The sequence below is a fragment of the Miniopterus natalensis genome, chromosome 10 (assembly GCF_054644295.1).
Source record: "Miniopterus natalensis isolate mMinNat1 chromosome 10, mMinNat1.hap1, whole genome shotgun sequence".
NCBI lineage: Eukaryota > Metazoa > Chordata > Mammalia > Chiroptera > Miniopteridae > Miniopterus > Miniopterus natalensis.
This window is the reverse complement of record NC_142090.1, coordinates 14,417,475-14,443,666: the sequence shown is the minus strand read 5'-3', so window position 1 is coordinate 14,443,666 and position 26,192 is coordinate 14,417,475. Positions and strand designations below refer to the sequence as shown.

General features: G+C 50.7%; 1 protein-coding gene across 1 annotated transcript in view; it reads right to left on the bottom strand.

The window, feature by feature from the left end:
- PLXNA4 (plexin A4) overlaps window positions 1–26,192 on the bottom strand; it is a 399,973-nt gene that overhangs the window by 80,527 nt on the left and 293,254 nt on the right. The window contains exons 5-8 of the mRNA XM_087821012.1: window positions 16,729–16,829; window positions 4,628–4,751; window positions 3,768–3,921; window positions 2,423–2,522 (exon numbers count right to left, since the gene is read on the bottom strand). Coding sequence (XP_087677138.1) covers window positions 2,423–2,522; window positions 3,768–3,921; window positions 4,628–4,751; window positions 16,729–16,829 — 479 coding nt within the window. The remainder of the gene's footprint in view (window positions 1–2,422; window positions 2,523–3,767; window positions 3,922–4,627; window positions 4,752–16,728; window positions 16,830–26,192) is intronic.

Below are 26,192 nucleotides of genomic sequence, written 5' to 3'. Positions count from 1 at the left end.
GGGCACAGAGGAGGAAGAGACACAAATCAGAGAAACTGGGTGAACCCAAAATAGGGGGCCTAAGGCCCTAGGGTCTAAGAAAACATTTTTTAATAGTAAGAGAATCCACCCTCAAACACTCAGGAAGAGCGAATCTCATACAAATCCATCCCTTTGCTCTTCAAGTCCTCAGCCAGCCAAGAATCTCTGGCTTCCCCCTTCTCACTCAGGTAGTTGACAACCCTGGTCCCCAAGGGCCTCATCCACCACCTTCCATTTCCACAGGACGGCATCCTCTTGTGCTGAATTGGGGAACAATAAGGCCTGGAGTAGAGGGGCTTGTCCAGAGATCCCACAAGATTTAGAGCAAACAAAGAAATTGAGTTTTAGTTCAAACTGACTCCAGGATCTTGGCTGATGAGCACTTACGTGGACCCGCCCTGGCAGAAGCAGATTCTGAGGCTGCTCTCTCAGTTGGATGGCAACTCCATCTCTACGCTCCACCCCCAAGAAACAAAGGCAACTTTACAAAAGCTCCTTCCTGCTTAAAAGCCCAATATGGTTCCCTCTTCCAAAGGGTAAGCCCCAAATGCCTGGTCATGCAGGCTAAGGCCAGGTCCATGTCCCCACCTGCGTTTGGTGCTTCGGCCATGAACAAGCTCTCCCAGGCCATCCTTCTACCAGGAGGCCATCCTCCACTTGGCCATCTCCTGCTCCCTCCCTGACCAGTGGAGAGTTGGTCAGACTGGGCCCTTACCCTACCAAGCCCTTTGTTTATGTCTCTGGGGCAGTACCGGCTTTGCTGTATTATAGTTCACTTACTCACTGTCCAGTTCATCTCCAGGCCACTAGGCATGACTCCTGGAGGGCAGGGATTGAGTCTTTACATCTTACTAATTTTTGATTACCTGTCTAATGAGTAACACGTTGCCTTGCACATAGTACACACTTTCAATCATGTTATGGATGGAATGGAAGCTTCTCACATGATTTATCTACTCCTTACTCCTCTGCTTTCTTACAGAGGCAAAAAGGGAGTGAGGGACTAGGCCACCAAGTGGTAAAGCCATGGGAAGTCCTGTGGCAAGAAGCAGAAAGAGAATCCAGTATTGAAACATTTGTTTTTGGCTGGGAGGTCTGGCCAACTCTTACTTGGGGCCCCAAAGAGAGCCAAGCTCAGACTCAATGGCTGCCGTAACCAGATAGGGAAACCCTAAAATTCCACCTATCCCCAAAATGTCTTTGGTTATGTTAACTAGTTTGTCCTATGTGGAGAGGAAAACAGAACAGCATATTAAAGAAAGCAGGGTTTTTGGAAATCAGGTCCTACAGTTTTCAAACTGTGCTCTATGGAACCCTGGGGGTTCCAAGTAGCTTCTTTGGGTCTGTGAAGAAACAGACCTATGGGGTCCTTAGACAGAGGGGTTCCAGGCCCTTTCAGCCCTCAACTACAGTGGCTCTTACTTCCCTCTATCAGGTTTATTGAGCTTCCACACCTAATTTTGTTTGGAGAAAGGTTTCTATGGTGAAAAAAATGACTCATACCTTTTCAGCCTGGTCCAACTCTATCATTTTACAGAAGAAGTAATAATATAGTAAGAGCAAAAATGTGAGCAATGCCCAAACAGTGGGCAGGTATATTGCTAACTGCTCTCCTGGTCACAGCTCTTTCAGCCCTGGCAGCTGTTCTGTGGGCCAACCAGAGCTGATGGGCAGGGACAGCAATCAGCACTGTCCCAGCCAGTGACTGCTCTGCAAGGTCAGTGCTCTTGCCATGTTAGCTATTAAATGTTTGGGTGACATCCCCAGAAGAACTACTACCTCCCATTGCAGACGACCCTGGGGCACCGAGTGGTTAAATTCCCAGCTGGTCTGACTCCAGAGCTCAAGCCTCTGCCCCAGCACCTTACCTGGGAAGGGAAGCTTTACTCAAACAAGGCTGACCCAGATCCCCAGGCCACAGCCCCCCAGCCTTACTTTTCTGTTCCTCTCTGACCCTCCCCAGCCTGAGTCTGACCCACCTGCAGGGTTCTGTGCAGAGCTGAGCACACAGTGGCTTGCTGACTACCTGCCCTCACCAGGACATGGGGCTTCTCTCCTTCCTGAGACCCCCCTCCTCCCACCCAGGGTGCTGACTGCTCCAGTCTTGAGTTGAGGGGTGCCCCCTCCTCAGCAGATGGTAGAAAGTGCATCAGGTTAGACAGATTCATGCCAGAGAAGATGTATGGGCCAGGGATTTGGAGCTCCCTGCCCTATGGGGTCTCACTGCTCATTCTGGCCTCTTTCCATTAACCCTGTGGGTACCAGAGGAGGGGTGAAGGAGGCCTCCTTGCAGGGTCCCTAGATGGTAACTCCTTTCAAACAGTGGTGGGTTCTTCTATCGCTGAAAGACTCTTGACCCCAGGAATAGGGAGCCGAGTGAGGCTGGAGGGGGGACACTTACGAATTGTGGACACTGCAGTTGTAGAAGACAAAGTTGGTGCTGGCAAAGGTCATGCCTGTCTCCTTTGACTTGAGCTGCAACTGGACGACATGGTGGTCCCCTGCGGGGCAGAGCCAGCCATGAGGTCAGGGGGAGGGCAAGGTCCCATGCTGGGGTCCCACTGAGAGTTATGCACCCTGGGAAAGGGGAGCCTGCTGGACCTGAGAGGGGTGTTCTCAGCTCTAACAGGTCTGACTCAGCAGGCACAGTCCCAGGACAACCTGAGAGCAGCTACAGACGGTGGTTCTGATCTATTCCTCCTTCTACACTGCTCCCCTGGCACCCACCCCACGTTTTCTCATCAGCTCCTCAATGTACACACACACACACACACACACACACACACACACTCTGACTGGTATTCAAACATGCATTCATTCACTTGCGTGATGTCCATGCCAGACTCACAGAGTTACAAACACATTGATCAGCTACCAGGAGAAACGTGTCGCCTCTCACTAATGCCGCCACAAACCACGCAAGCAGCTTTGCGTGTCTGTGCGTGCACACGTGCACAGTTCCCATCTCTGTGAAGAGAGGCCCTGTCCCGACGTCCCTCCTCAGGTGGGCTCGGGGCTCCACTCGGACAGGAGGCCCTGGAATCCTCAGCTGGCGCCAGGGAGGAGCCGGAGCCCATGTTTAATTCACAGCCCTGACCCCAGGCCCCCACTTTCCAGCCTGGTTCTGTGCTTCCCCGAGAGCCTCATTAATCAATCAGCTCGGAACACATGTGACAAGCCCAAATGGGAGGCCAACCTGGAATCAATCTGCCCAGCCGGCTCTGTCCCTCACCAGCATCGGACCCCTGTCCCCCCCGTCCCGTCCCCCCCAGTGCAGCTGGCTGTGAACAGGCAGCTCTGGGAAGGCAGGGCAGGGTGGGGTGGGGGTGCAGCGGCCCAGGGCCGGAGGCCCAGCAGTGTGGGCAGGGGGTAAGGAGTCAGAGTCAGACGACCCCCCCCTCCACTGCCGCTCCACGACAACCCTCTGTGGTCCAGCACAACACTGAACTCGACCCCCACTGCCGTCCTGGCCCTGCCTCCACCCACCCTCTGCAGCTGCGCCTCACCCAGGATGAGCCTGACTGTTAGACGGCCACCTGGTTTCAGTGGCCAGTTCCAAGGGCAGCGAAGGGCACCTCATCTCCCTCGCCCTGCAGCATACCCGCCAGCCCACACCCCTTCCTCTGACCCTCCCCTCCGCAAGGCTCCCTCGGTCTCCCCGCGTCTGTCCTGAGTGCCTGTCGCGAGCTCTCGTCCAGCCAGGAGGAAGGCCACGCCGCCCAGCTTCGCCTCCGGGGACCGCTCACCGTTCTCCGTGATTATCCGGGGCACCTCCTTCGCCGCCGGGGAGTAGCACTGGATCTGATTGCCGACCACCAGCCCATCCATCTCTGACAGGTCCTCAAACGTGCAGTTGACGCCCGCTGACAGCTCCGGGACATTGTATGTCTCCAGGACCAGCTGTGAGCAGCCCGGCAGAGGAGAAAGAGGGGGAGCAGGGAGTGGGGAAGAAAGGTGTGGCATAAAGGAGGGAAGGCAGAGAGCAAAGGGAAAGAAGAGAAAACCATAGGCATAGTGACCTAGGAGGACACCCAGCTTATTTCAGGAGCATGCCGAGAGGTGGTGCCATGTGAAGAGCCGGGACAAACGAAGCTTTGTTACACATGAACGGATTTGGCCCCCGGACACTGAATGTGTCGGGGACTTGTACATAGTAAGAAAAGTGGGCAGGGCTGAGGGACTGCTGATCAAGCGATCAAGCTCTTCTTCCACTGTCCCCAAGTTTGGAAAAATGGCAACAACCACCCAGTGCCCAGTGCAAGAATGTGGGAGCCATTTACCCGTCTTCCTCTCTACATACATCCTTCCCATGCTAGACAAAGATATGTTCCCCAAACTCTCCCTCTCTTGTCACCCTTTGGTCATTTTTGGTCTCACAGTTATCCCTGTCTTTCTACCCAATATGCATACAGCCAATATCAAAATTGCTGTGCATGTCTCCCTCTTCCAGTCCCAGCGACACCTTCTTTAACTTTCTGGTCCTGCTCTCAAACTGCGTTTCTGGCCGGCGTGGGCCCAGCTCTCTGGAGGGACATTGGGCTGCAGCCCCTTTTGGTGGAGAGAGGGTTCTTCCCATGCCCCTGGACCCTGGTCCCACTGCCCTTACCAGGACATTGTACTGAGAAACAGAGATGTTGCTGGGATGGACAGTCAGCCGGACACACTGCTTCATCTCAGAGGCAAACCTGTGGGGCTCTCTGGACCGCTCACAGCGCTCCTTCCGGGTGCACCTGGTGGGAGAGACCAACGCGGGACTCAGGAGAAGGCGCCTGGGCCGGGGGGGCTGACACAGGGGCCAGTCATCGCCAGTGGTTCCCAGGAGGTGTCCAAACTCAACGTGCCCTTTTCACTTCCTTCCCCAGCCTGGTCCTCCCCCACCATGCTAGAGCTTGAAAAAGATGGTAATTCTCATAACCAGTTGCCAAAAGCAGAAACTTGAGGGTCATCCTAAAGCCCCCTCACCTCCTTCTCATTCACACGGAATCCCAAAGTCCCATCTATTCCACCTCTCCACTCAGCCTAGGACCTTGTCACTCTCCCCGCTCCTTAGGCAAACTAGACTGATCCTTTCCAATATACCATAGACTCTTTCAGACTTCCTTGTCTTTGTGCATGTCAGTTTGTCTGTCTGGGCCGCCCTCTCTCCAATTTCCCCTGTCCAACATCTACCCACCCTTCCCTTCATGGTTCAGCTATTATGAACCTGCAACACCTCTCCCCTCCCCACTCCAGGCAAAGCTAAAAGCACTTTGGAGTTTCCTACAGTCCAGAACGTCTTAGATGACATGACAATTATTGGGCTGAGTGCAGCCCTCACCTGCCAAGTGCGAGCTGCCCATAAGGAGAAACCGCGCCTGACTTATTTTGGAATCCCTTGAAATTCTCACGTCCAGCAGACAGAGGTAAAGGCAGGTGGGTGGGAGGGAGAGATCAAAGGAGCAGAGTGCACTGGTTCACAGAACACTCTGGAGCCCGACTGCCTTGGATCAGAACCCCAGCTCCAGGGCACAGGGTAACTGCCACAGAAGGGTTGCTATCATTGTTTAGTGTCCGCAGCTGTTCAAAGTGTACCGTGTCCCAGGTGGACCACATCCAGGGTGACCTGACATCTTACAATCTTAACTGGAGCTTGCGAACCATGCACATAAAAATGATTGCCCTCACCCAAAAGCACGCATCCCATGTGCGGAGGTGCCTTAAGCTCTCCGTTGGGGCCGGGGACACCCCTGCCTTGCAGTAGGAGTTCCCTGCCGGGAGGTATCCGAGCTTCAGGGAACAGAGTTTAATCCAAGGCAGACAAGCCTATGAACATAGGGCTTCGCTGAGTGGCCAGGGTTTGGAAACTCTGGACTACTGACTCTGCTATGGAGTGAGGGATAGAGGATCTTCAGAGGGAACTGCAGGGTCGTCACTCCTGGGGGGCTGGTCCCCTTGGGTGAAAGACATAGACACTGCAGAGAAGGGCGAATGTCAGGGCCTATTGCAGGGCAAGAGGGAGCACTGGGCAAGGAGTTTAGTAGGAAATGGAACATCCAGGGACATGGAGCCTGTGTGGGGAAGGGGATATTGAGGAGGGGACCTCTGCTTTGAGGGGCAGACAGGTGAGGTGTGGGCTAAAATATGAGGGAGGAGAGGCACCTGGACACTGAGCTGCTCTTGGAGTGACTCTCGGGCACAGAGGAAAGCTGTGGGGGGCTCTCCTGCAGCCCCAGGGGAGGAGGACACCTTTGGCCTCAGTGGGAAGAAAGGCCTAACAGTGGAGAATCTGAGAGGTGAAGTTAGCAAACAAAGGAGAAATCACTCAGTGGGGTGGACTAAAGAAAGACAGGGACAAAAGGGATGGTCATAGATAGACTGGGTGTGTACAGTGGAAGTAAAATCCAATTCTGAGTAGCACAGTCACGGCGAGAGGTCACAGAGTGCTTATTAGGCTCCGTGATAAGGGGCTTGCAGTGTATGCCACTAAGTCCCTTAACAATGCCGTGAGATAGGTACCATCTTAAACCCCAGCCTGTAGGTCAGGAAATTGCAGAGAGGATGGTAAATCACTTGTCCAAGGTCACCAGCTAATCGGAGATCCTGCGCGCGAACCCAGATGAACTCTGGAACCTGCACTCTTAGGCACCGTGCTCGACCTCCCCGAAGATTCTAGACTAAGCATTGAGGGACAGACCCCTTGCTGCACGCTAAACCCACTTTCCCTGCCATCTTGATGTTCCCTTCCTGTGTTTGGGCAATTAAAAATTTCCCCTTCAATCTTCTTCCATAGGCTCATCGCTACTTTGCCTGCCACTAAGAAGCAGCGCTTTGAATGTTACTGTCCTTTGTGGATTCTCCAGGACCTTCCAGGACTCCCATCCCACGAGCGAAAGGTCAGACATGAGCGTGGTGTCTCCATGGTACTCCCCAGCTTCCCCAGCAGGCCCATGGCAACCAGGGTATCTGCCTAAAAGTCTCGGAAGTTAATTTACCAGGCTAGCTTCTCAGGGAGGACTTCATTACCTCCAGCCATTAAGCTAATGTTATGGACTTTTCCAGGGTGTCTGCACTGACATCGCTATTAATAGTGTTATTACTCCCATTAACGGTAGATTCAGAGAGCTAGTACAGCCTTAAATTATTCACCGACTCCCCAACTTTGAAGTTCCTATTTCCAAGAGCAATCAGTAGGTCTGAAAAATGTCTTTGATTAAATTATGAAGAGAAAAATGAAGCTTCTTTCAGGCCAGACAACACCTGGACTTAGCAAATAGAGACCCAAATCTCTCTTCCAGGGGGCGCAAAGGAACCTGGCTGGGGGAATCTCAAGACAAGTTCTACCAGCATGGTTTGCAGCTCCTCAAGTCCATGTGGCTGCATCCTGCCATGATCCTCAGAGCCTCAGACTAACTACTCATCACCTCCCCCAGATTTAGGTCTCACCAGGGAAGCCACCTATAGCTTACAGTTTTCAGAAACCCATCCAACTGTGTAATCTTGAGCAAATTACCTAACTTTTTGGTGCCTCAGTTTTCTCATCTGTAAAATGGGGACAAAATAGTATCCACCTAACAGGGCTCTTATAAGGATTGAAAGATTATGCAAGTAAAGTAAAGCATTTAGAACAAGGCATAGCTCATACACAATGAACCCTCAATAAAAGTATTATCCCATCTTTTCTCACCCTCCCTCATCCAACCCCCCCAAACTGCAGCTGATGCAGAAGCACCGATCTCCCAGACTGGCCCATGGGGCAAATCAAAGACAGAAAGCCAGAGAGGGAGAGAAAGGACAAGGAGTGGGCTGGGCCATATCTCAGCCTTCTTACCAGCTGTCACAGGGTATTAGGAACTCAGCTCTCAGTGGAAAGTTAAGTTTAGATCAATGCCAGGGATGTTTTGACATTTCTACAATCCCTCAGTGACCCTGAGGGTGGAGGTTGCAAATGTCCAAGAGCACAGACAACTGATCTTAGATGTGATGGGATAATGGAGGGGGAAGAGGAATTTGTTCTGAGGTCCTATGGGGTTTGTCAGGGACTTCTGCTTGTTTAGGACTGTGATTTCTCATTAGCCCAGGCAAGAGCTAGGGTATGTATAGAGGGTTAATTTATGAATTTTGAGGCCAGCTTAGATGTTACCTTCAATAGGGCTCCAGGGACCTCCTAAAGAGTCCCCTTCAGTTCTCCTGTGGGAGCACCTGAACGTCAAGAGAGATACTGATTCACCCATTTTCCAGGCATGACTCAAAAAATGTCATAAAGATGCAAAAAGTGCAGGCTAAATATGACTGAGTTTTCAGACATTCATCCCTGCCACAAACATTGCCACCCCATTCCAAACACAGACCCGCAGATGGCCGGCAGGAAGCAGGCCCCAAGATGACACCCGGGTGGCCCTGCTAACCTTCTCTAACTCCCTCACTCTACTTTCCCTGCACTTGCTCTTTCCAGGCCCAGTCCGGAGGTGCTACAAGCCTGTGGGAACAGTGGCCCTGGTCCCTTGGAGGGCTTATTATTCAAGTCAGTGGTTCCAATGAGATTATCTTCTCTAATGAAGCAGCTGCCTCCACGCTCCTGACGCCTGAACCTTCACTGCCCGGGAATTCCCAGCCAAGTGGAAAATTCAAAGGGAAAGGAATGGAGCAAGGAAGGGGGGTGAGGGACAGGAAAAGGAGGAGTAGTGATTAAGTTCTCTAGAAATTAATTCCTAAGTACAGTGATAGAAATATTAACTCCCAAGTGCTGCCAGCCGCTCAAGCAAATTTTAATTTGGAAACGACTATCTGTGAGTCTGGCCTGGGCCAGCCTCCAAACTGGGAGGTTGTTGCTGGTCCACTGCCCCACCCCAGCCCCCTGTCATGGGCCCACCAGCCTGGGCTACCAGAACCTGCTCCTTGCTTCTCCCCACAGGTGACCCCTAAACCTTAGCATTTCATATTGGTCATGGCCTATGCTGAAAGTTAGCCATCAGGGAATGTGTGTTTAGAATGTGAGGAGTTTGAAAAAGTGGGGTGGGAGTGGGGCTTCCCAAATGAGCTTTATAGAAAAGTTAAGAGGGCTCAGACATTTACTCAAGTAAGAGATCCCGGGGCTCTTCAGTCATTGTCTCCACATCTGGGAACCCTGGTGAGGAAAGAGAGCAGGTTTCCTAATGTCACCGCCCTTGCCCTCCTTAGGGGCTCCCACTGAAACAGGAAGGTGCGTCTGTGCGTTCGGAGGAGGCGGACTAGACAATAAAGGGCCCTTTTCTAGGCAGATGGGTGTGTACAAGGTTTCTTACATGAAGAGTATGGGCCAGGTGAGCCCTTCCAATGTCATGATTCTAGGATCCAGTGACCGACACCATGGTCTCAACTTAAGTATTTAGTTTGTTCCTGGATAAACCCCAAAATATGAAGACCAAGATTAGATTATGATTTCCCCTCTATGCTCAGCTCTTGGCAACTGGCCTCACCACCCCTTTACCTTTTCTGAAGAGCCAAAGCCAACTGAGCAGGTGTTGGATTCACCATGCCTCCTGGGCCTCGTTCAGTGGGTTAGGGCACCAAAGCAGGAGGGGGCACAGGGCTTAACAGGAACCGGCAGGTGCAGGAGTTCAGTGGAGGCCCAAGAAGAACCTTCCTGGGTTTATGTAGCAACCAGGTGGTCTTGTCCCACCGCCATGGTGGGCTCTGCCCTGAGTCGCAGGTTGAATAGAGTCTTGCCTTGGCTTCCTTCCAGCCCCTCCCCAAATGAATGGTCCATTGAACCCAACCTTGGGGGTAGTAACAGGGACCTGGAGAAGTTGCTTCTTTCTGAGAAGAGAAATTACAGTTGCCAAAAGAGAAGGTGAAGGGGGGCTGCTTCTCTCTTCTCTTTGTCAGTAGGTAGTACCGCTCAGGCCTATTTATTTCTACTAAGGTTGAGGAGTGGTTGGGAGAGAAGCGGTGGAGAGGAGAGAAGGAGTGGAGGGGCAGAGAGGGACAAAGGACAAGAGAAGGAGAGGCGGAGGTGAAGGCAAAGTCACATCACAGCAGGCTGGCCCACTCTCCTCATAGTCCAGTTGGTAATTAGGATGCTGTTACTGGCAACACATCCAACAATTACTCTGATTCTGATCAACTTTCACACTATACTTTATCCAACAGCCTGGAGCTTTTGTACCCATTGGTTAGTCACCAGGTCCTCAGGTGCAGGGAAGCACTCTACTCTGGGCAAGGTGGGCCACCCACCCTGTGAGGACCAGGGTGGCATGACCGGGAGGAGCATGTGAATGCTGGTACTTGGGTGTGCTTGTCTCGACTTCAAGCCTCAGAGGTAGCCCAGCCCCTGAGGCTGTCCTAAGGGAGGCCAGTCATTAGACTGGGAGGAACTCTCAGAGCTTGCAATGACGGCAGGGCTCTCCTAACTCCCATGAGAAGGTGGGCTGTTGATTTACCACCCTTTGGCTGTGAAAGCATGTGATATATACACGGGGAGGAGGGGCGCAGGCAGTGGTTAAGAGAGAAAAAACACGTTTTCTTAACCCATACTCTGTATCTACTGAGCCACAGAGAGAAAAATTTGAATATACTAGCATCTAGTTTGGGACTCTTTCCTCTGGATCAGAGGCTGGTAACTTTTTGGCAAAGAGTCAGGGAAGGCACAGCATAGACTGCAAAGAGTTTGGTGGACAGGAGTGGATCCTAACAATCCTCATGATTGTGTGGACCTTCTGCAAACAGCCTTGGAGAGATCATGGACTTAGCAGGTGAGTGTTAAGTAGCCCTTAGATACCAGGCTCTGGGATATGCTAAGAAGCAGCTAGGAAGGATTTGCATTTGAGAATCAGTTTCTATGTTTTTAAGGGGACACTCAGCCATGGCTGTGGGACAAACTATTCTTTTCACTTTCCCAGGTGACTGAGGAACAGTCACTCACAGGGCCACTGAAGACTGCCTAAGTGGCATGGCTGGTTGGAGTTGTCCAAGGCAGAAGACTTGGTAGCCGTGGGTTTGTCCCAGCCACCCAGCCACAGCCCTCTGGTTCTGAAAGGATAGTAAGGGGAGGGAGACCAGGGAGGAGGCCCTGGGATCCGACCCACAGCCTCTGCTTACACGGTCATTGAAATCAAGGCTACTCCAGGCACCGTGATAGGCCTCCATGCACACCCTATGCCTTAATTTTCATAGCGTGGCTGCAACATGGCTCTTTCGTTGCCTTCTTATAACTTAGGAAACTGAAGCCAGACTAGGTTTGTCCACAGACATGTTCTTAGTTTTAACCCATCCTTCTACCCTGGGTAGCAGCACTTCCCCTCCCCTCCCCTCCCCTCCCCTCCCCTCCCCTCCCCTCCCCTCCCCTCCCCTCCCCTCCCCTCCCCTCCCCTCCCCTCCCCTCCCCTCCCCTCCCCTCCCCTCCCCTCCCCTCCCCTCCCCTCCCCTTCCTTCTCTCCATCCTGGCAGAAACCATATAAAGAATAAATGGGATGAATCTTGAACAGTAACCTGCGCCAACCCATCCAGGGAGGGCATTCTTCCAACAAAGGAAATCTGCAAAAAAGAGGGGTCACCAGGGCAAGGGCGAGACTATGAAGCTGGTCTTATCTTTCCCCTGTTGATGTCTTGGGTTACACGATCCTCCCAGGAGTGACGCTGAGGACCCTTCTCCAGAAAGGTAATGTCTGGGCCGATTGGTACGGCTGGTCTGCCTGGGATCCCGTTACCTGCTGGGACTGAGATAGGCTCCTTGGCCTGGGCCTGAGAGGGGAGATAAAGAGGGGCCTGGGGACCTGCCCAGGCTGGCGGTGGGAGGGAAGGTTCCAGGCCCAGGACAGGTGAAGGCAGGCTGGGCTGCTGGCTTTCCTTTACCTTCACCCAAGTCAGAGCAGGTAGGTTCAGGCCTAAGGTGAATGCCTTGGGAGTGAAGGCTCAAGATTCCTGGACAAACAAATAGCTGGATTGTTGAAGCTCTCACCGCCATTGGACACCAGCGAGCCTGAGGGACTGTGAGACAGGGCCGAGGGTGACCCCCGCGCTACTGGGGTTGGCAGGCCAGTTCTTGACGACAATTGGGACTGAGTAACAGGAGGGTTTCAATTACACGAGCATTTCTTAAGCCTGTTTAGCCTGTAACCCACCTGTGCCCTTGCTAGCACAAACAGCCCTTTCAGCCACTTGAGCCACCTGGTAGGAGGGGCCCTGCCCTTGAACTGTGCCCGCTCGAGCGCTTTGTGCCTTTTCCTCTGTCTCTGTCTCTGCCTCTGACTGCCTCTGTCTGTCTCTGTCTCTGTCTCCCTCTTTCTCTCTCTCTTACGCACACACATACACACACACACACCTTCTGTCCTTCCCTTCCCACAGAGTTCTCACTCTCCTATCCCAACAACCAGGGGAAAAGTTGTCAAAAGCGAGGTATCTTGGCACCTGAAGGAACCCTTTCCAGGTGCTCTTTGCCCTGGTTTTCCTGACCGTCACGTTCCCTGGGCCCTGGGGTGCTCAGCACCGGGTTTTGCCCATGATGTGGGCCTCCCAAATGCGCCGATTCTAGCACAGACTGCAACCCCTTGCCCTGTCCTTGGACCAGAGGCCTGGTTCCCAAGACCCAGGGCAGAGGTGGTCTCACATAGTCCCCTTGGATCCTGAGCCCAGCACAGGGCCTGGCACGAAGTGGGCAGGGCGTGTGTCAGAGACCTATGGACAGGTCTGTGGTAGGGGCATAGCACTCCCACTGTGAGAGAAACCCTGCACCTTTCACCACGCTCCCTTCCTAGAAAACTGAGGTGCCCAGGGCAAGGGCCTGCAGGCTCTCTGGTCCCCCCAACTCTCTGCACCTCCTCCCTTCCCTCCCCCTTGGCCCTTGTCCTCATGCACCTCTCCCACCCAGGGCTATCCAGTTGGCATCTATTTAAAATAAAAGAGAGGGCACAGCTGGAGTGGTAAGTCTGGCTTTGACCTGAACTTAACTAGGGAAGAAAGGTGCCCTGGGAAGAAGGGGAAGAAGCAGGAGAGAATGTTCTAGAAGAAAATGTGTATCTCGATGAGGTGTGGATTAGCTGGGTGTCTGCATCTGTCGAAACTTTTCAAGTTGTACACTTAGGACCCATGTGTCACACTCTATAAATTTAAACATTACATCCTGATTACAAGCATCTTAGAAGATCCAGGGACCTACTCTTCTTCCCCGGCCCTGAGGACCAGGGGCTTTTCCTTGGTCATTAACTCTGGTAAGGAGGCAGGACAGATTTGCTGAGTGTCACGGTGGGCAGGTGGCCGTGGCCTAGGGGTGCTCAGGAGCTGAGTCCTCCCAGGGGAGTTGGGCTTTATCAGCTACATCAGCTCAGCCCCCAGCACCAGGGTCTTCACACAACCGGAGGCCCGAGGTTAGAGAGGGCACCTTGACCCCAGGAGCCCCGTGTACTTTTATAACACCCTTTAACACCTCATTTTATCTTCACACCGCCACCGTGAGAAGCACGGTGCTTCCTCTTTATAAATAAAACTGCCAAGTGCCTGACACACAGCTACAGTCGATCTTCATCACTTGTGGATTCCACGCTTGTGGATTTGCCTACTTGCTAACATTTTTTATAATCCCCAAATTGATACTGCAGCTTTTTCAAGATCACTCCCGAACATGAGCAGAGCAGAGAAAAAACTGAGTGGCCCCAAGCAGATGTCCCCAGCTGAGGTCCAACAAGGCGACACCACTGCCCTCTTGCTCCAGCTCAGTATAAATAAGAGTCCCTTTTGTGGTCTATTTAGTGTCATGTTTTTCACATTTTTGTGCTTTGTCTTGGTGATTCCGCTTTTTAAAATGGCTCCCAAGTATTGTGTTGAGGGGCTGCCCAGTGGTCCTAAGTGCAGGAAAGCTGTGATGTGTCTTCCGTCAGGCACAGATTATAGTGCTGTTGGCTGTGAGTTCAAGGTTAACGAAACAATTATATTAAATAAGGTGTCTTTAAACAGAAACACACATAAAGCCTGGTTATGTAATGATGGGTTAACAAAAATGTTGTGACCAGAGGCTCACAGGAACCTCACTTTGTATGTCCCCTGGGAGCAATGGTTCAGTGTTCACGGATTTGGTGTTCGAGGTAACTTTATAGATCACAAATCATGAGAGTCGACTATTATTGTCCAAAGCCTAACAGCAGGTCTGCAGCAAGTGACAACTACATTGCACGGATTTCCATCACAGTCCCCCCTCCAGAGTCCCTCATGGCTTTGACACGCCTGCTCCCACTGTGGGAGCAGAGAGGCACAGAGAGAGCACGTGAACAACCTCTGCTTTCCGAGAGCCTGCGCTCCACAAAGGCTGTACTGACATGACACATGGATAAGACAGGCAAACTTCAGAGGAAGACATGCCTCCCCCTCTCATTCCTCACTAACAGGGACGAGAGGAATGCAGCAGGAGCATCCACCACTCAGAGGAAGGCAGTCTGAGGCTGGGATACCCCCAGGAGGACAGGATGCAACTAAAGTAGAGCCATCTGGACAATCAATGGGACTCAACCAAAGTCATAGGAGGCAGGGCCCCCAGGAGCTCTCAGACCTTCCCCAACTGTGTCAAGATCCCTGCCACACCCCTGCATTTCCCGAGGCCCTTCCACCCACATGATCTCAGCTGATTCTCCTAAGACTCAGGTGGGCAGGTCAGGCATCGTCATCTCCAGTTCACACATGAGGAGCTGGGACGCTGCCCCAGGGTGCTGCACAGCTAGGGGGGCGGATATGGGCTTTGGACTTGGTGGCAGATGCCCAAAGTTCATGTGCATGGCTGTTTTCTTGAGGCCACCATGAGAGCAGACATGCTGGCTTCCCAGTGCAGGCTGATGGCCTCCCTCAAGAACTGCCTGGACTTCACCTTGGCCCCAGTCCACCTGTTTTCTGCCTCTTCACAGGAGGCAGGTATTATGTTACCAAAGGGGAAACTGAGGCCATGCGGGAAGTTGTTTCTGGTACCTCCTCCTCTCATTCCTGTTTAAACTCAGGCCTGCAGATGGGAGGATGGGAGGTGGGCAGCCCCTCTGGAGCTCTCGCAAAGCCTGAGGCCTCCTGTTCCTACAGGGGCTCGGTGCTGTGTGGGGCTGGCCAGCATAATGGGCAGGGTCCAAGCTGACATGGAGACCTGCTTTGGGGTCCCACAGGCACAGTGTCAGAGAGGGCCAGCTCTTCTGATTGCCCTTGAACGGTGCCAGGTGTGAGAGCCCATGCCAAGGGCAGCTGAGCCATCTTCAGCCAAGCAGAAAGCCAGCAGGCCTAAGGTCCCCAAGGGACCAGGGTCTGGAGCCTGGTCCCTTTCTGAGAGCCCTCACTGTGTGGGACAAAGAAAAGGACCCCCCTTCTGCCTTACACAGTATCATCTAGGCGTTCTCCTGGACTGGTCAGAGCTGATCTGAATCCTGAATGCAGTCTCTTCCCCCCTCGGCCTTGCCGGCTACTCTTGGCTGCCCTGCCCCCGGTTATGGCAGACAGCTTTGCGTGCACTCCTGCCCCCGTCTCTCATCGTCTCTGAGTTACGTGCATTTCAGTGCAAGTCAATGGCTCTCGATTTTTCCCCACCGTAGCATACCTGAGGCATTTCACGCCTTCCCTTCAAGAACTCAAGGATCCATTGTGCCCAAGACTGTCACCCAGAGAAGAGAGTGTGCCTGTGCCCGTAGAGAGGATGCATTAGAATTCAGGAGGGTGTCTCTAACTTTCAGAGGCATTCCTGCGTGGGGGTGGGGCAAGATCCTCCATATGCCTACAGTTGAAAACGACTAAGTGCGACCAGTAAAGTAGGAAGACTAAAGCCCTTTTCCCTAATTTATGACACTTACGTCCAACTCACAGAGCATCGCGTTTCAAGTGGTGACTAGAAGCCTGGGAATCCAGCAGCAACAGACTGACTGGGACCCGGTTCCATCAGAGTGGGGTCCAACTATAGTTGGTTTCTCCTGTCACTGATGCCAAAGGTCTTTGGATCCCGTAAGAAAGGCCTTCAACTCTCCCCACGTGCTGGGTTGGTCGCCTGTGCCCTGCATCCCATGCTCAGCCCATTCACCAGGTTACCATCCGTCTCCACTGCATGCCATTGCCTTCCTCCCACTTTTAGAGAATAGGATGGGACCAGCACAAAAATGCACATGGACAGAGCGCCCAGCACTTGGGACAAGGCTTCACTGAGCCAGCGACCCCAGGCCCAGGGTGATCTGACAGCCAGATGAGTTTATGACAACAGAGGGAGGGTTCTCAGGGGCTACACAGTTGAACTGTACCCGGAGAGTCTCAAGTACCGAATATTGTGGGGGGGCTGGGGGATCGAAGAATCTGCTGAGTGGATACTGAAAGTGCTGACTCACCAAGTGGATAACAGTATGGATCTAGCACAGGACTGAGTGGCCCATGTGCACCTGGAGAAAGAAGCCCAGGGCCTCTTTCCTGCTGGTTAGTCCTGGAATGTCAGCCCACAGCCAAGTCACAGTCAGGATGTCAGGAACCTCTCCGCACCCCCCAGTGTGTGATTATCCAGCGTGATTCCACACCCTGACCCATCACCATTCCCATGCTGCCGTTTCTATATGTCTCATGGGAATTTGACAACTTACAGTGAAATCAGAACAAAAGAAGGGAGATAAAATTTGCAAACGATACAAGGACGGAAGCCTACCCAAAAAATGGGAGGAAAGAGAGATCAAAGGGAAGGCGTGGTGACAGAGAAGAGAGGGGGAGGAGAGTCACCGGGGAAGCGGTAGGCAGGAGGAAGCTGCCGGTGGTACTCACGTGTTGTGGAGCACGCACCAGCCGCAGTGGGGGTCACCCGAGCCTAGGCACTCACCGCAGCTCCGATACTGACCACAGGACTCCACAGGGACTCTGGTGAGCTGGACAGGACAACAAGCGAGAGGCTGGTCAAGATTGTGCAGAACACTCAGTAGTTCACCAGAAAGAGACTGCATTCTATCAGGTGTGTCGCCTAAAGCAGTGCAGGAGCGTGAAGGGACCAGAGCCCAGGCCCGAAAGGGACCCTGAGTGATCCACATAAGTGCCCGAGGGAGACAGCCACCTGTTATTAGACATCTCTGGGAATTGACTCCATAGATGCCATATGGAATTGTTATAATAGATACCTACATAGTTTACGTTTACATTTTCTCACCACCGAAACCCAAAAATATCTCCATAAACATCCAGTTCATCACATTTGTTTCTTATCAATGTAATGAACTCAGTTTATTCTTTCCCATTCTTGCTTCTATTTTGCCACAAAATGTTTTCCCTTCTTCTCGGTCCTTCTTCATAATGTTTGTGGTTCCAGGAGGCCTTTTACCCAAGACCAAGACCTTCACTTTCTCCTTCCCTGTGCCTTTTAACAAAGTGTAAAAAACTCACTTTGTAGCCATTACCTGCCTACTCCCTCTTTCTCATAATGTTGGCCAAATGACTCGGAAAGGTTTTCAGTTCCTCACTCTGGTGCTTTCAAAGAGCAGCTGCTGCTATTTCTCCTCTTACCCGCACCCTTTTCATGCTTAGAGGTTTCCTTTCCAACCCCAAACTTTGCATTAGCTTTCGCCAGCCGCTTGCTAATGTAAAATGTCCCATGTGACACTGTGGCTTAGCCCAAATGCTTCCATTTCTCGCATGCTCCCAAGGATCTGTTTTATTTTCTTTGTTCGCCAACGTAGCTTTGCCTGGATGTCTTTGACCTGACTTCTCAGGGCCCGATACATAGAAGATACTTAATACCAATCCACATGGAATTTAAATTTTTTTCTACATAGCCTTGGCCTTTATTCTCTATTTTGTCATTTTCTTCTTTACAAAACTTTTTCTTTTTTTAAAATAAATCATCCTTTCCCAGCTGGGATAGGTTCTGATCTCAGTGGAGGGTTTCTTACCTGAGCTTTCAGCTTGAGCTAAGAGAACTGGATGGGTCATCCTTTCTAATTTCTCGCCACCAGACAGCAGGCACTGAGAAGTAAAAACCCCGCTGACCTGACTGCACTGCTGTGTGTCCTAAGCAAACGCAGAGGCTGTGTTTTCCCCGCTGCCTCATAGGGCATCTCCCTCTGCAAAATTATGTACCACTTGGCAGGGGCCACTGTAATTCATGCACAGGCGAACTGGCACCAGAGCCGGCTCAGCCTCGGAACTCCCTTTTGGAATTAATTAATAATGAATTCGAAATCCCACATGATCTCTTTTCCTTTCTACCCTAATTTTCTTATTCCCTTTATATATCTTTTGTTTTGTGTTGTTTTCTCAGGTACACACTGAGCATTCTTAATGACCACGCTGCATTTTCATTTCTTCCATGTTACCTTCTGGCTTCCTGTTCTCATTCTTACAGCTTTGCCCTTGGCCTTGGGGGCCTTTTCTCCACATTCTCAGATGTCTTTTTGCATGTTTGGAATTTTATCTTTCCTTTTATTACCACTTACGTAATCAACATGAGCCATGCCTCGGCTCTACCTACATACAACCTTCTCATTTTCATAATTAATCCTGACAGTCCACTTCTTATAAATTATCCCACTGACTCTACACACAGCCAGGAACTCACCCTCTTCCTGTTGCGCCCTTAATTCCTTTTCATACCTCTTGAAAGGGCACAGACGTGTTGGTCATAGAAGCATATACATAATGCTCCCAGCCCAAAGTGCCTGGACTCATAGGAATTTGTGAGCGGTAATGAGGTCCACAAGCTATTTTCAATGTTTCCAAAGGCCTAATGGAAATTGAATTGTTGCTGTTTTCTGTTTGTGTGCATGCCTAGTGATGCGTGTCCCGTATTAAGAATGGGAAATATATTATTACTTAATAAATGCACTTTGTTTAGTAGGCAAAAACCTTTCAAAACATGATGCCTGGAGGGGGAAGAAGTAATAAAAGGGGCTATGGATGGTGAACGTTGGTAACATAAGTACATAATCATGTTTTCATAGGTTCCAGCTGCTTGTCTGGCACTCCATATTTTGCATGGTCTTAAAGAGAAAATCATGACTTGTTCAATCTAAAGCATTTTCTTCATCTAAACTTAATTAATATCCTCCCCAGTTTGTCCCATGGACATGTTCTATAATTTGTTTTGGATCGAGGTGCCATGGGGTTCCGGGGTGTGCCACATAAACAGCCAGCTGCTTGGCCAATCCAACATTCTCAAAGGCCTTTGCATTCAGATTTCTAAAAATATCTTGCAACTGGTGTTTAATACTGTCAATATCTGAAATTGTAAAGTCCTTTCTCTCTCACTCTTGAGCAAGGGTCATTTCCATTTGGTTGAAAAGAGTGTGAAAGTCTGCAGAGCTAGGTTCAAATTCTGGCTTCACATATAAGATCCTGTTGTCTCTGAAGCTCAATTTTTCTCATCTTTAACCATGGAGATAAGCATCCCTCCCAGTTCATGGAGTTTTTCAAAGCACAGATCACCCAGTGGGTATGAAGCTCTGTACCTGATCAAGCACATTACAAGTGATTATTATTGTTATCTTTGTCATTAATACCCATTCTGCATCACACTGTCACTTTACCTCCCCCCCCACATCACAGAAGACTGCTCTGACAGTCTTCCTAGGCCTCATGAATTTGGTCAGGAGTTTAGCAGGCCTGGAAAAAGTTTTCTTTTTTTATATCTTGAACACATCATTTCCTCCTTGAACTGTGGTGTCTGCCCCTAAGTCGTTCACTGCTTCATCTTTGGGATGTAGCCTTGGGGTAATCCCAGTTTCTTGGACTTGGTTAGTGCTTTTACCAACTTTCTTTGTTTTCCATCTAGGTGGATCCCTGTGAGACAGAGACATAAGTTCTGGGCAGTTTTTATGTGACTTGACTTTCTTTAGCCTTTGCTTTTTGGATCTTTCTATCTATGTTTTTAATCATTTATTTAATACTCTGCCAAACTTTTTCTGGGTTTTCTTCATTCCTTTTAAAGCAAGGATACTAAAACTGGGGGTGCCAACAGGATTCTGAAAGACCAACTAAAAAGATTACCATTATTTGAGAGCTAGGTGCCAGGTTTCTCACCTTTCCAGGACTTTCCCAAAGAAGACCAAGCCCAGGGAAATCTCCAAAGTCACACTGTCAGGAAGTATCCTCTGCTATAGCCAAGCTCTCCCAGACTGATCCCAATTTTCACGGTAACACTGTCTCGCTCCCTACCCCACGAATATTTCTGGAAACCATAAGAAAATTTCCTGACACTTTAAATCACCTTCGAAAACTAGATTTAGTCCAGCATTTATCTCAGTGCACTTTTACACCCTAATGGCCTTGGTTACCTTCCACGCATTGCTTGTAGGCTTCACAGGTGGCCAGGTGGCTCGGGAGCCCCTCTGCCACTATATTTCTCTCCCCCAGATACCTACTTTCTCTGCCCACACCGAACACCAAACAAAGCGGCTCTTCCATCCCCCATCTCTGGCTCCTCTCCTGACCCTGGAACACAAACCACTCCAGATGCAGAGACACACGATTAATTAAAACCACCCCACGCTGATTAAAGTCTTAAGCTACAGTGCCAGGCATGCTAATTAACTGAGTGAGGGAATTCAGACCACAGGAAGAGGCAGAAAAAGAAAGTCACGGGAGGGGGGGCTCTGCTTGGAGAACAAATCAGATGGCCATGCGACCTGAGCCATCCTAGTGATGGATGGTCTCAGGGACCACAAAAGATTGAGGTCTGTCCCCCGGCCGTGGACTCCAGGAGAGGTGTTGATTAATGTGGCTGCAGCAGCTCCTTCACTGCATCTAAGACAGGAGGCTCTCCATCTCCCAGAGCTTCCCTGTGTGTCTACACTGTGCTGGGGACAAGGGGGCTCCTGGGCGGAGGGGTTAGGATGGGAGTCTGCACATAGTCGACTTGACACATTTACTGTCTTTATGCAAAAAATGTATTAGGTAGTATGGCCCATCCTCAAAAACTTAAACACAGAAGCATCCTGTGATCTAGTAATTCCACCTCTGGGCGCACACCCAAAGGAACTGGAAGCAGGGACTTGAACAGATACTTGTACACCGGTGTTCTCAGCAGCATTGCTCACAACAGCCAAAATAGAAGCAACTCGAGTGTCCATTAGAGGATGAATGGGTGAGCACAATAACAGTCCATACAATGGAATACTATTCGTCCTTAAAAAGGAAGGAAGCTCTGACACTTGCTACAACACGGATGAACCTTGGGGACATTATGCCAAGTGAAATAAGCCAGTCACAAAAATACAAATATTGTATAATTCCACTTATATGAGGTATCTAGAGTAGTGGAATTCAGAAAGACTGAAAGACTAGCGGTTGCCGGGGCCTGGGGGTAAGGCGTGGGGAGTTAGTGTTCAGTGGGTACAGAATTTCGGCTGGGGAGATGGAGAGTTCTGGAGACTGGTGGTGGCGAGGGCTATAGCACAATGCGATTGTGCTCAGTGCCACCGAACACTTAAACATGGATAAGATGGTAAATGTTATGTTATGTACAGTTTACCGCAATAAAAAATGTAAGTGGAACCTATTGGGTGGAAGTGAGAACACCTATTCTCTGCTCAGCTTCCCGGGTCAAGGGCAGAAGCTTGCCTTCGGTAGGCTAATAAATTCATGTTTATGAAATATTCTGAGGTCCTCGAGTGAAAAGATAGGCATCGCTCCTCTTTTCAATTTAATCTGAAATGGACAAAAGGGTGCGGATGAATGTCTCTTATCGTGTATTGCTGTGTAACCGCATGTGTCATTCTCAAGCTCTGAACCTCCATGTCCCAATTGGGAAAGATAATGTCACAGCCTCGTTCTACCCAGGACCATTCCTCACCTCCGTCCCCTTCCCGGAGACTTCAAAGAGTGTCCGTGAGTCAGAGTCAGATGGCCCCAAAGGTCAGCAAGTTCTCCTGTTACTACTCGAGCTCTGAGCTGTCACATCTCATTCCCAGGTATGATCATGGAGCACCTGCCTGCCGGCCCCATCCCCTTCATGATGCTTCTGGGACTCACTTTCTCCTTTTGGCCCCAAGGTAAACTTCCTTAATATAGAGTAGTTTCCTCTGGTTTTGAACTATTGTAAATAGAATCATCATCTCCACTCCCTTAGGTGTTCAGCCCCATGAACAAGGCCATGAATTTACAAAACAGTGGCCTGGGATAGAAAGATGGGAGTAACTGAGACAGAGAGCAAAGGGTCCACACAGCATTTCAACCCATGGCCTTGGCCTTTCTATGCTTCTGCGCTCTGATGATGGAGCCCTTTGCTTGGAGGGCCTGGGGCCTGGGTGTGCTCAGGGCAGCTGGAGGAATTTTCCCAGTTCCCCTGAGTCCTGGACCCCACTGTCCAGCCCCTGCCTGCTTTCCCTGATATTTTGAAGATGCTTTCTTCTGGCAGTGGGGTCCCACTCTGCCTGTTGTTGTTGGCATTGCAAAGGGTGCCTGCTGCTCTGCTGATTACATTCAGAGATGCTCCATAGGCAGGACGTACAGTTTCTGTGTGTACCTCTAATTTGTTTGAGCGTTTGACATTCTGGTCAAAATGTGAGTTATTACTCCATCTCTCCTCTTATAATTGGATGCTAATGCTACCGTAGCTACACTGAGCCTGATGGTGGGAGTTAATTTAAATGTCCAAAGGCTTCTTAAGTACCCAATTTCCTTCAAAATTGTCAAAAAAGAAAGAAAAAAAGAGAGACAAGACTACCCATTAAGAAACTCCAAGAAGCTGCTGGGGATATGTCAAGCTGTGTAGATGCTGAGCCTGGCGCCCATTGTCCCTCACTGCTGTCCTACCTACCTCCTGTCCCCAAGCAAAGGCAGTCAAGTTGGGAGAAGTCAGTCCTTTCTTAAGACATTAACTAGCAGTGCTCATGGATCTCAGGGGCATGGCCTTGGGGAGCTCCTCAAAGCCTCTGCAGGGGATTTTCTTTCTTTTGATGGCCTCTGGTCACCATTCCAGGATGTTTTGCTGACTTGGGGCCACTTGTCTCCCCATGGGTCTAACATGACAAATGACTTTGCAGAGCCTTTGTCTCCCTGTGATGGCCTCTAAGCCTCCCACTGCCAGGGGCGGACTTGTGGCAGGTGAGCAGTGGCCTAGAAAGCTGTGTTTGCTTCAAGTTACTCCCAGTGCCTGGAACACAACCTCTATTCAGAGGTGGCAGGTGGTTTTGAACGTGCAGACTGACAAGAGAGGCAGAGTCCAGGAACCTGGTTACAGCTTCTGGCAGATGGTGTCACCAGTCCCAACTCTTCACTCCCCTAAAGTAACCTCATATATCCCTACCCAGCGTCCCCACCTGACCTCATGGTGAATGGAGAGGTGACATGTACTTCCCAGCCCTGGACCTTGGGCGTGGCCTCAGGTCTTGACTTGGTCAATAGGTTGGCAGGAAGCATAAGGTTAAGGCTTGAGATATGTTTATGTGGTTGGCTTTGCCCTTTTGTGCTTCTGTCATTGCCACTAAAGAGCTCCCCCATGTAGCTGCTTCCTCCTCAGCCTGGCCCCAAATGAACCCATCTGGAGCAGACCTGAGCCCAAGCCACAGCTTGAGCAGGACTGCCTAGCCAAGCTTAGCCTAAATGAGCTGACGTGCAATGACTCTCAGGCCCATGAGCATGAGAATTCACGCTTTCTATTGTATGCTACTGAGTTTGGGGTGGTTTGTTACACAGCTTTATTGTAGCAATAGCTAACCAATATATAAGTGCTAGGAAGAAAGTCACGCCAGGGTGCAAAGTCCTGGGAAAGGTGGAGGGAAAAAGCTAGACGGAGGTGGGGTAAGGTTGCAGTGTGGGAATTTCTTTCTAACCTGAGTACCATGTAGGTCTAGGTAAACACGAAGTTAAATGCATCTGGTTCCATTCTGGGAGATTATTAAAAACTGGATCAAACATGACAAATGATTCGTCTTGGTATCTACCAAGTTGACTAAGATCTCTTAATTCTGTGACGATACATCTGCAGATCTCAGGGAGGCTCAGCCCTGAGTAAAGTACCGGAAAAGATTCTGGAAAAAGAATACAGTTCTCCAGATGTGAATAGCTGACTGGAAGCACAGATGCTCACAGGACCCTCTGTACTGAATTCCTGACAGCCCCAGCGCCGGGAAATGATTTTATCTACTTGGCAGGAATAAAAGCTCCTCCAGGATGGTTTGCTTTGAACTTTGCAATTCCTCCTGCTTGTTCCTGGCATGGGGCTAATCCAGCAGGGGTCTCACTTGAGAACCAACTGGTACACACGGTCAAGGGCAGCAGCCTGGCTGTCACCACTGTCCACACCTGCCTCTAGGCAGGAGTTTTGGGGTCAAGGTCATTGATACTCAGAACGGCAAGGACAGTAGCCCCAGACCATGGGGAGCTTGGGGAGCTGAGGTCCTGAGCTCTAATCCGTTCTGGGTGTCTGGGGGAAAATGAACAAATCCTTCCCCTCCTTTTGTTTCCACTGACTTGTTTTCCGATGGGGAACCCAGGCCTACTCTGCCTCAGAGAACTGGTTGTGAAATACTAATACAAATGGCCTGGGAAGCTGTTTGCAAATGGAAAGTAGCAGATGTTGTGGAGGGCTGCAATTTGCTGCTATTAATAAGTATAAATGCCTAATAGGAAGCCAGTTTGCTCTGGAAACTCGGACGGCCAAGGAGCAAGCCTTGATGCCGGAATCATCAACATATGCTGTTTCCCATTAGCAAATGGCAGGAGCTGAGAGAGGAGCTCTCAGCATGCTTTCCACAGAGCCTCGAGAAATCACTCCACCCTCTCTCCTCCCGGTGTGGGCTGCGCCTCGGCACAGGCTAGCTATTAGCCGGGCCCCTCACCAAGCGAGAGAGCGGTCCCCTTCTCTGCTGCACAGATGGAAAAGCCACAGCTCAGAGAGGCTGTGCTTGCCCAAGGTCGCACAGCAGGGTGGTGGGAGATGTGGAAACTGAAATGAAGCTGGGGCTGCAGCCTGTCTTCGGGCCCCTGGACACACTGACTCCCTGCATTCAACCCAGGGGATTGAGAAACCTCTGGTCCCTGCACTGAACCCAGGTCCTTGGGTTGGAAATTTCACAGTATCGCAGGCTGCTTTCTGTAAACCAAGAAGGTCTGACGGAGTTCAGGGGCTGAAGGGCCCTCCAGTGGGCAAAGAGGCCCATCCCTGAGTAGGAGCCCTAAAGAGAGACTGACAACAGGTCTCAGCATTTCTCCTCCAGGGAGACTTCCTGGCTTCTTCAAGTGTGGCTGGGAAGAAAAACAGTTTGGAATAGCTTTATCTTGGTGCCAAGTGAGAAGCACAGATTTGGGGGAAAAACAGACCTGGGTTTGAATCCTAGGTCTGCCACTTCCTGTGTGACAGGGACAATCATCTGAGAATAACAGTAAGCACCCCAAAGGGCTATTTTGAGGGTTGATTAAGATAAAACATATGGATGTGTTAGTGCAATGTCAATAACAAGACTTTGTCTCTTGTTCCGGTATCTTTCTCAGATGAAATGCCCCCTGGAGGGGGAGCTGGTGTGAAGTCATCTTTCATCCACCATACCTAGTGCTCAGCTCAGGCACAGCAGATGAAACTGGTGAGCGGATGCTTGCATGGAAGAATGAACGAATGAATGATGCAGGAAGGAATGAATGAATTTGGTTCCTGTGAATGGCCAACATATTCCAAGGACCTCACGAAGATCACTGATTTGATAATCTTGGCTCTACCATAAAACCTATAATTTCTGGATTATTCCATAATTCATCTCTTAGTGTAAATGTCAAGTTCTCTTCCCTCTCTGGGCTCTTAGGCTCACATGCACGTGATGGGTTTGGAGGCCTGACCTCTGGGACTGTGGTGCTGCAAGGTGGGTTTTCCAGGGAAAGCTGATCTAGTGCATTTACAAAGGACACTGGCAGCCACACCCACACACTGCCCAGAGAGTCACCCCGACAACATGCAGGCTAGAGGGTGCCAGGGATGGGAGGAGTGTCCTGGCATTCACAGAGTTAGCCAGTGAGAAGGGACAGGGAAACAATCTAGCTGCCAGTCCTCTCATGTTTCAGGTGAACCTCGTGTTTCAGATGAACCTCACTCCTGCAGGGGTTTCTGTGCAAGGCCACATGGCCACAAACATTTTTTTTTTGATACCCAATCCCTAGAGACAGACTCCTGCCCCCTCTTGAGCCACCCCTAGGGTCAGGGCTGGAGGGAGAGGCAGAGCCTCCAAGACCCACAGCCACTGGGGGATGTGAGCCTTCCTCCCCACCCCCCTCCCAGGCCCGGCCGGTGGGAAGGGAGCCTTTGTCCTGGGGAT